General features: G+C 47.9%; 1 protein-coding gene across 2 annotated transcripts; it reads right to left on the bottom strand.

Annotated features, from left to right (window-relative positions):
* Positions 1-234: 234 nt before the first annotated feature.
* CBX7 (chromobox 7) lies at positions 235-10,088 on the bottom strand. Of its 2 annotated transcripts, none has more exons than XM_085323621.1 (6): positions 9,793-10,088; positions 8,165-8,208; positions 4,070-4,135; positions 3,484-3,550; positions 2,525-2,864; positions 235-508 (listed from the first exon to the last, which is right to left on the bottom strand). In XM_085323621.1, the coding sequence occupies exons 1-6, from the start codon at positions 9,859-9,861 to the stop codon at positions 360-362; spliced, it is 735 nt and encodes a 244-aa protein (XP_085179747.1). In that variant the 5' UTR covers positions 9,862-10,088; the 3' UTR covers positions 235-359. The 2 variants fall into 2 exon arrangements, with proteins under 2 accessions (XP_085179747.1, XP_085179748.1); XM_085323622.1 differs by having other exon boundaries at positions 235-505.
* Positions 10,089-10,465: the final 377 nt, after the last annotated feature.

Here is a 10,465-nt window from a genome sequence, read left to right as displayed (position 1 = left end):
CTAACTCTTTTCCACCTCCACATGCCCTCTCCCCACAAATGCAGCTGCTGCCACTTAACAGGATGAAAGGCGAATTGTTCAGCTTGCTGCTTTCACATCTAGGAGGGAAGTCCTTGCCAGGGAAAGGGCTGTCAGTTTTTCAGATGGACAAAGCAATGACAAACACACACCCGCTACACTGCCCTTTGTTTTTGCGTATCTGAAATGGGAAAAAAAAGGAGAAAAGAAAAAAAATTGAAGGTATCTGTAAACATTTTAAGAGGAGACATTTTGGATTTTTTTTTTCTTAAAGGATATAATAACCCTTCCCTAGCCCCACCCTAAAAGCGCTGGATTTTAGAAGCACTGAAAATGGAGATTCAAAACTGTGCACTCCGGTCTCGGAAGAAGCCCTCAGCCACTTGTGCTTCTCTGAAGGTGACGGTAATGGAGTTTGCYGTGATGTCCGTCACTGTCACTTCGCTGGGGGGAACAGTAGGGATCCAAGGGAGACTGCCATCCACATCTGCTGCAGACAGAGAGGCAGATAAGAACATGTTAGTGAGAAGAAGAGAGGGTACAGGTGGCAGGGGAAGAAAGGAGGAAGTAGAGAGGAAAGGGATGAATGGAAAAGGAGCCTCCTTCCTGACAAATAGGTGCAAATGCAGATGACATCAGCCTGCACATTCAACAAGGCAAGAAAGAGCATGGGCAAGCCCGTACCGCAGAGGATCACTTCAGGATATAATGGGAAAAGGAAAAAGAGCAGAGTAGAAAGGGTGTCCAGACACACACCAGCATTGTAACAGCCTACACATAGGCCAGCAAGATCTAGTAACATCACTCAGATTCCCTGACACATCTCTCCTCAGTTCCTGACTGCCTCCGTGTTCGCAAAACGTTCACCCAGCTGTGAGCTCCTCTGTTTGTAAATGCCGCACTCTGCTCAAAAGTCAAAAGCCCRAGTTCTTACAGACTCTCCTCAAACATCTCTATGGGAGTCAAAGGAGCTCCAAAACTGAGGGTCTTCCCTGTACTGCATCCACAACACTGCCTGGGTATGATTCTCTCCAAAACCCGTTAATACTGCTTCATGGAGAAGCTGCTCTCCCTTTCTCATACCATTCCTCCTCTATTTGATAGTGAGAAACCCAAACACCTCTCCGCTTTCTCACTGCAAGAAATAATTTGCAACTGAACAGTCTCTCTTCCACCCAAAACTCCATTTCCCCCCACCTCGTGCTGAGAGTCACAAAAATATATGGAGAGAGGAAGGAAGATCATTTCCTCTCGCTACCACTTTACCTGTACTGTATCCTGCTGTCCCAACTCAGACAAGGAACATGTGCCCCTCAAGATAGTATTTCCTGGCTTCTGTCTCAAATACTGGGGTGTCTACTGTCACCTTGGAAAGAGTTTATCCACCTCAACAGTAACTGGAATTCTGCATAGGCTACATGTCAGGTGGAGAACAAAAATAATATTACATTTCTCTAGCACCTTTCATCCTTCAGATCCCCAAGTAACTTAGAAAGACCAGCTCTTCCCTGGGAGAAAGCACACACATTTGCCTTCTGCCATTATGAACAGTGGGCTGCTCTGTGCTGGACCCATTGCTGTCTCATCAAATACGGACCACTGTTCAASTACCCCTCAGAAGGGAGAAAGAGTAGCTTTTGATTTCCAGAATACACCCCAGTGTCCTGCCTAAAACAACCCAGGTAACAACTACTCCTAGCAAGGAGTAACATGATTACCTTAACTACTACAAGCAGCACAGACTCTGGTTTTCCGCACAGACTCTGGTTTTCTGCTCTTCAAGAGGGCTACGCTTTCAGAAACTCAAATAATGCAGGGTAGCGTTTCCGTGGTAACTCAGTGCAACATGTACAACCCACAGCCATCCTGCACAAGACACTGGTATCCCTCCCCAAAATGTCAAATGTACTTGGACATCTCCCTTGCCAACACTCATGCTGCCTACTCAGTGGGCTCAGGCAGGTGTTACTGTCCCCACTTCATCTCTCTCACATAGTTCTAAGACAAGAGTCCTAGAGGATGTAGGAGTATGGGGAAGAAAGGGAAGATGGGGCAGAGGGAAGGCAATAGGAGTTTCTAATGGCATTTCTGTACACTCCCCAAKGAGGCACGGTAAGAGGATTGCTGATGTCTGAGTTTATTCACTGTCAAGCTCCCTTTGGCAGAGATGGAGTTCTTCATTGTCACGCCTGTATGTCACCTTTGCTGGGAATCAGCTGGAAAAAGGGAGTAATTTCTAGTAACTTCTGCATGTTTTCTAACATGTCAGGCGTGTCACTGATATAAGATCATAGAGAGGCAACAGCACTAGAGAAAAATTAAGTTGTGTTATGTACCCAGACAAGAAAAGGACTTGCATACAGGAAGGCCACAATATGAGCCAGCTAGGGCTGCTCTGAAGACCTGACCTAAACCACAAATCCAGGATATAGCAAGCGAGGAGGAAGCACACAGAGCATCCTTCTCATGCCCTAGCACTCCACAATCAAGGAGTATCCAACCTTACCTTCTTTGCTGGTGTGCTGCACGGCCTCCCAGTCCTCAGAGCCTTGCCTGGCTTCCAGGCCCACTGCATCGTTCAGGAAGAATTCACGTCTGCAGTTTCGACTCTCCAGGCTTGTCATGCGTGGGAACTTCTTCCTTGACAGTCGCAGGTACTTCTGGTTTTTGCGTTGCTTTCTGAGAGAGAATGGCAAGACCGCTCCCCCAGTCTTCTCTGAGAACTCTGCCTGCCCTGGCTTGGCCCCTGGCAGGCTGCTATCTCCTCCTCCAAACCTCCGTGCAAGAGAGAAACAGAGCTTTTCCTTTCCCTTGTGTGCACTCCTCAAGTCCATGCCATACAGCCGCTGCCAAGATATGAATGCAGCAAGGGTCAAAACAGGAATCTGATAATACAGTCAGGGCTACCATCTGGGAGCCAGGAAACAACCTCTATTCTTAGTTCAGTCCCTAAGCATCTAGGTGATCTAGCATAAGATGTGCTGCTTCTATAACACTGCTCCTCTCACCTCTTCAGCTGCATCCAAGCTCTTCTAACATGTGCTTCCCAGGATCAGCTGCTTTGCACAGCAACAGTAAAAGCATGCTAGAACTTCACTTCCATCCCGCTACTACCCTTAGTATGCTGAACAGTCAAAGCTCAGTTCAATTTTAAAGAGCRTACAACCTGCATCYGYGGTAACCTGCAACCACTCAAGCCCCAAATTTGTAAGATCCTTGTCTGCAGAGCAAGAGCTTTTYTTCTCCCCCTCCCTCTTTTTTTCCTGTAAACACAGGTTAGCCGGCTGTTCAGCTAACAGGTTAAAACCTCCCTGCCTACCCACTGACTTCATGTTTTTATGTTAGCTTTTCACCTCCAAGTTTATCCATGCAACAGCAAATGGACAGTTCCTACCTCCCTGTGGGCAGAGTAGCAGCACAGCAGATAATGAGTTAGAAATACACAGGAGAAGAGCAAGAGGCTACCTGCAGTAGGAGGCGCTTTGGTTTGGGACCTCTTTTCCTGTACCCTGAAGCACGGTCTCTCTCTTCTCTGTGAGGAARAAACAGAAATCAAACCAAGTACTACATACCACAGCATAAAGCCTAGTTAAGACTTCTACTTTCTGCAGCRCAGTTCCCTCATTTTCCTCCATTAAAACCTAATAATGAGCAGTGTAGGCTTGGAAAACATCCCAGAACTGCTTTTTCTTGTGGGAGCAAAAGCCTCGCAATAAGGGAACTTCTCTGACTCAAGGATGGGTTAGAGAAACTTATCACTTCTGCATCAATCCAGTCTAGCCCTGGACCTGATTAAAACCTGTGACAAATTGCTCTTTGGCTAAATGCTGCTTGTGCTTARTCTCATTTCCTAAACAGTGCCAATTAGAGCTGCTTTAACTCTGTCTTGTCTGCCTTGGCCAACAGCAAGGTACAGAGATGAAGCCAGGCTCATTCTCGTACATCCCATGCTTGATGGGAATAGGGACAACAGGGGAACTTTATGTACACTACAGAATAAAGACACTATTGCCTTTGCTGTGTCCAGGAGTGAAAGAACATGCCCCCTTACTTTTCTTCATAAGCCACTACCAGGCGAGGGTCCAAGATATGATCCTCTGGCTCCCATGTGCTGTATCTGAAGAAAAACATGAGGAATATAAAGTAAACAAGGCTTTAATGAAACATTCTCTCTGCAGGCCTGCTACCCGGGCTGCTGAGGCCCTGGAAACCGTCTTTACAAGGGTCAGTGGGGCCTGCCACAACATTGCTAGAGCTCTGAGGAATCTCAGCCATTCCCTCCCCAAAAACTTCCTGCCAGAAACCACCTCCCCTTCCCAAAACAGGCAGGGCCAAGCATCAAGCAGTTCTTTGTAAGAAAACAGGGCAAGCTTTCCTCCACAGGGCCCCCTCCATGCTGTTCACAAAGCCTGTGCAGAGATTCAGAAACTGCTTTTAAGTAGGTGCCTAAATAGGTCTCATTTGCCTCAYTTGCAGCACTCCTGCAAATCCAGGAAAATGTGTGAAACAATGGGACTTGATCCGATAAAACTTTCTGGAAAATAGGTCTCTCTTAATTTAGAGTGCTCAAAGAGTAAGTATGTTTCCTCACCTGCATTATTAATTACCTCTAATCACTGGAGCTGAAAGTATTCATTTAAGAAGAGTTTAATTTTTCTCTACGAATGCCTTTCAACTAAACGTGCTTAGACCTGGGCCCTGAGGCAAGTTAATGGCAACTTTCCAGCTACTCCCCTTCTTGCTCAACTCCCCCTGCAGGTTATTTCTGTCTAGTAAAGGTCATCAGTATTTCTGTACAGGAACTGGAGGGACTCATTTGCATTGTGGTTAGGGCTGAAGAAACTACTCAAAGTAAGCTTGATGCTCTGAAAGAAACCTGTGAACAGTATCACTGACCCATGTTCCTCCTTGACTGCCTGACAGCTAAGACAGGAGCCAGATGCTCAGAAAGGGTTGAACCCATCTGGCAGGTGACATTAAGAACTGTTTCCAAGGGGTGCAGCTGCATTTAACATGAAGTAGGAGCAGCCCAAAACTCCCATTGTGGACAGTTAATTTCTAAGCGGTCAGGTTTAACCAAAAAAAGATGGGTGGCACATAATCTATCAGAGAAAGTCAAAGGCAAGTGAGCAAGTCTGAAATCCCAAATGCCCCAGAATACTCCAGAGCATTTCCTGGCATCTGAGGTCTGGGGCCCTGTGGAAGAGGGCCAGAGAGGAGTTGTGCACAGGTGGGCAGTGGTGCGTTTGTATCAATGCCTCTGAATTGGAGAAAAGMAGTTTAGGAGGTTTACATTTTTGGGTGATGAGGGCATGTGAAGGCATATGGATGCATGCACACATGTTTGTAGGGGAGGTGGTTTGAAAATACCTTCCCTTTTCCACCTGCCCATTAGACAGGAGGTAGGTACTGAAATACTGGAGATGCCCTGGAGAACAGTTCTAGAAACTATGGTACATTTTTTTCACAAAAGGGAGAAAAAAAAAAACACATAAAATTCAACTATCCCAAGGTGCACTGTGCATTAGAGGGTTAAGAACAAACATGTCTTCATAACCAACTGATCCCTCCCTCATTGCCTGAGTCTCCTGCAGCAATCTGACTGTGAGCTGTCAAAGGCAAGATGCTATTTGAACAGAAGAAGCTTTCCTCCCAGCTGCAGGGATTTTAGCACTCATTCTACAAATGTAAGAAAAATAGTAATACTTGGGGAGGGAGGGAAACATCAGACTGCTATCCATGGGCAGGAGAAGAGAGGGGATTTGCTGTTAAAAATACCAAAAAAACCAAAAAAACCAAAAAAAACACAACCTGGTGGGTGTTGCCTTTTTCTCTGCAGCTCAATCCCTGGCTTCGCTGCAGTGGCAAAACACCGCATATAAAAAAACCATGGTTCAGTTTGCCACACACACACGCACACACACACACGCAGAGATATATATACAGCGCGCACAGCCCAGGCTGCAGCAGAACTGCAGAGAGCAGGCACTCTGGAAAATATAGATCATATGATCTTTCTTCCCCCTCCTCCTACTCCTCCTCTTCCCCCTCCCCTCTTAACTCCAACACAAGTTGTAAACAAGCTTGTAGCTAGAAGCAGATTGTAACTCCTCCATTCCCTGACTGTAGCAGTACAACCTAGAAATCTGAGGGATGAGGCATTAACAAGGATTTTTTTAAATGTGGAAAATATCAAATACAAGAGAAAGAAGCAAAATTCTGTCCTATCCTTAGTTCCTTCCACAGAACTCCCAGTTGGAATCATGGGATAACAGATACAGAGATTACAAAGAGCAATGCGACAAGGTAAGGGAGGGGAATAAAGAGAAATAGAACATGGGAAAGAAAAGGAACATATTGGAAGACAAGGATGCAAATAGCTTGTGGTGTTGCATGCCAATGCGGGCAAATGTATGTTTATAAACAAGGAATGGAGACCACTAGCAAGACGAAAGCAACTTGCATGCTCAAAGCATCTTTATTTTAAGCAACTCAAACTACTGAATTAACAGTTAAAAAAAAAATCAGTGCTCTTCATATCTAGTATTAGGTGGGAGGGGGAAGAAGGGAGGTGCTTGGAAATGTCACAGCATCAGAAGAAGGGAACTCTAATATCCCTCTTGTCCCCTGGACAGAAGGCGGTGGGTTTTCATTCCCTAAACAGACTTTCTGGTTCCCTCAGAGGTCCAAGGCACAGGGCAAGGAGAGACAGCAACAAGAATAAGGACTGTTCTCTCAGAGGAAAGATTACATCATGCCTCAGTCCACCTTCCTGGCAAGTGACTGTACAAGAGAAAGATCTCAGTGCCTTTGTGGAAAGAAGAATGAGATAAATGACAATATTCTGGCCAAACAGGGAATGGTGCCTCACAGACTATTTTCCAGCCTCCAACAGTGGTTAAATTAGGCTTAGCTATGTAGGAGGCTGATATGGACCAAAAACTGACCAACACTGTATGGCAACTGATACTCAACAAGTGCAAAAGATTAAATTGTGACAGTAGACCTTATAGTCAGGAAGAAAGTCACCCTCTCCCACCATCACCAGAGAAGGGAAGCTGCTCGTATTCATGCATGCCCCATGAGGGTGAGAGTTAGGCTTACGGGAACATATTCCAACTGCTCAAACACCAGGTACAATCTATCAGGACCACAACCTTGCAGGCCTTCCTTTGCAACTGTGAGGATGAACTAACAAAACCAGATCCCACTGCTTAGCATCATCCAAAGCAACTACACATGAAATTTAGCCATACCCAAGCACATTGTGCTTGTACAGACACACACACACACACAAACAGAAAAGCAAAAACAGGTCCCCACATGGATTGACCAGGAGGCAGCTCTACTAGAATGCTAGTTAACACAGTAATATTCTACAGTTATCTAATGCTTTTAAACTCAAAGCATTTTACAAATAGCTTAGGCACAGAACAATTACTTTTCTTCAGAAACAACTGCATATTAATAAGGAAGAGAAGTAGCAGTAAATAAGGCACAGCAATGCTACACAAACTTTTTTTTTTTTTTTTTGGAGGGGGGGTGAGGGACAACAGCAACCAAAGCAAAAGCAGAAAAGGCASTCAGAACAATGGGTTTCAGACAAGAAAATGAAGGTGCAGTGGTAATTCTCAAGAAACTAGGATTCCCTATGTTCGGTTACAACTAGTTAATCTGAAACATTGCCCCTTCTACATTTGCAAATTGCTGAGGGGATACAGCATGGCAACATGACAAGGTCACCACCTTGTTATCTATCACAAAAGACTGCATATAGCCCTAAAAAATAAAGTGAGGTTCTCTTAGGGCTGATTCACATAAGCAAGCGCCATGCTATGTTCAGAAGAATCAGGGTTTTATGCAGAACTCATACTGAACGTATAGGGATTCATATCTAGAGAATGTCTCAATAGAATATTTCAGCAGTGGCAAAAAACAATCAGAACAGATTGGCACAGGATCTGCATCCCTCAGCTGCCAGTTTGCAAATAGGTACAGRGCTTTGGGTTGTGGCTCTGTGTTTCTGTTTACAATTGTTGAAATGAGGCACAAGATGTTACCCATTAAGAACGGCATGCTTAGCTGCAGAGATACAGTTAAAGCTATTACCAATTATTAAAGAAAAGATAAGTAAATCACAACTTACTTTGGGGGCCATCCTTTCCACTTCACCARGTATTCTACTTTACCCTAAGGATGGAAAAAGGAAGAAGAAAACAAGTGAACTCCACAACCAAATATGAGCTACAGCAAGAGATGCAGCCAATCAACAGGACTAAACTCTGCAACTTGAAAAGCTGATTTCCCATCACTCTATTTTCAAAACAAACTACTTCCTCCTTCAACTATACTGACTATATTTTTTTTTTGTTCTTCCCAGAAAATGGGCACATAGGGTTATTTAAGAGTGTTTGAACTATTATCAGCTTGGGAGCATAGCTTTGCAGGAGCTAGCAGGCAGAACCCCAAAAGCCCACTGGAGAGCCATTGCAACCATTCTGGTATTTGCAGGCAATCCTACAAGAAGTCAGCATGCGTAAATGTGAGAGGGAGACATATGCCAGGAAAAAGTGTCAGAGGAATTCGCTTAAGCAGAGAGAAGAAATACAAGATTTCAGGACCTATGAAGTGTCTCTTTGGTGCGTTCCCTTCCAGTTGCTACATGCTCTACTCAAACATGGTTCTATCCATCAGAGTCACTCAACCTTTTGACCCAAAGAAACAGCAATTCACAACTAAACTTCACAGTTATCTATTTATTTGTTCACTCTAAGTACAAGATTAAAAAAAAAAAAGTAGCAATTGGAAACCACATTCAAGGGTCCCAGAGGAACATGCACAACTATTAAAATTTGTAATAGTATACAGAGAGACTTGTTAAACACTTCCCAAAGCATGAAAAAGGCCTCTGTACATTCAGGACCACCTCTAGAAGGCCTGCTATTGCAAGTGTGAAAATCTTTAAGTGACAGCACTGAAACCAAACCACTCAAGTACATGAGCCAGGCAACTATTTTCATTTTCCTGATTGGGGCGGGGGGGGCTCAACTTCCAAATGTTTGAAAACACTACCCTATAAGGAACTTTCCATCAGATGATCTCTACACACCGTAAGCTTGTGAGTTAATCCTCCTAACACCCTGTGGGGATGGATACAGTTTTTACAGCTGGGGAAACTGAGTCACTAAGCTCTCAGCCAAATCTTTCAAAATCATCTCTTGATGTAGGGTAAGCAGTTTGTCATCACCAGCACTGTATTTTATTTATTTTTATTTATTTTTATTTATTTTTTGAGAAACTGAAACCCCCAGCAATGAACCCCAGGCTGTCCAAGCACCCCATCGACAGAGTCCCACGCTCGCTGGCCCCGGGCACTGCACCTCAGCCACTCCCACCCTGTCTGCCCGCCCTCCCGGCCCCCGGCCCCCGAGGAGGTGTCATGCCTGCTCCACACCTCCTCCCTCGCTTGCCCCGGGGCTGCTCGGGACAGCGCCTGGTGAATGTCGGGGCTGGGGCACGCAGGCCCCCTGAGCCTCAATAAATAAATAATAATAAAAAAAGCCCCGTTACTTCGGGAGGGGGAAAAATGCAGGGTCGCCATGCGCGCTCCCACCACGCCCCCCTGCCCGCAGCGCCGGGCGGGCACCGGCGACAGGCTGCCGTGCGTGTGCGTGTGTGTGTGTGTTTGCGTGTGCGTGTCACGGAGCGCGTCTCGCCCCGCCGCCCGGCGGAGGGCGGCAGGTGGCCCCGACGGGGCGCCCCGCCGCAGCCCACCTTCCGCACGCGCTTCTTCCGGATGCTCTCCACCGCGAACACCTGCTCCCCGATGGCCGACAGCTCCATGCAGCGGGCAGCCCACGGGACACCGCCACCAGGAAGAGCCGCCGCCGCCCCCCGCGCCCGCTACAAGCGACCCGGCTTTCGCAACGCGGCGGGAGAGCGGCGGGGAGCGAGCGAGCCAGCCCCGGCGAGAGGGCGGCGAGGGGCTGCGGTTGCGGCGCTCGCCCGCTGACGGCCGCTGCCCGCCGTTGCCCGTTGGCGGCCGTTGCCCGCTCGCGCTCCCCCTCACACGCCCCCTCGCGCGCGCGGCCGCGCCCCCGCTTTAGAACCTGCGCAACGTTTTCCCCTGCGCGCGCGCGCGCCCGGGGGGCGGGGCCTGACTCACCCCCCCGCCCCGCCGCGGCGGGAGCGCGCCCGAGCGGCCGCCCGCCCCCGCGCCCAGCCTGCGCTGTGGGGCTGCTCCCCTCCCGCTGCCCCTCGGGGCCGGAACAGGCCGCAGGGTGCCCCCCCACACACACACACGCTCCCGCCCCACACCCCCGCCCCACCGCGCGCCGCTGTGGCAGATCCCCCCCCAGGGGAGGGCCGCTGGGGCGCGCGGCCGGGCCGGCCCCACCGCCGCGGGCGCCCTCCGCCTGGGCCGCCCGGTCTCAACCGGGCTCGGCGG

The sequence above is a fragment of the Rhea americana genome, unplaced genomic scaffold (genome assembly GCF_003343005.1).
Source record: "Rhea americana isolate MKP2758 unplaced genomic scaffold, rheAme1 scaffold_85, whole genome shotgun sequence".
Taxonomy (NCBI): Eukaryota; Metazoa; Chordata; class Aves; order Rheiformes; family Rheidae; genus Rhea; species Rhea americana.
Note: the sequence above shows the minus strand (reverse complement) of the source record. Positions and strands in the feature narration are given on the sequence as shown.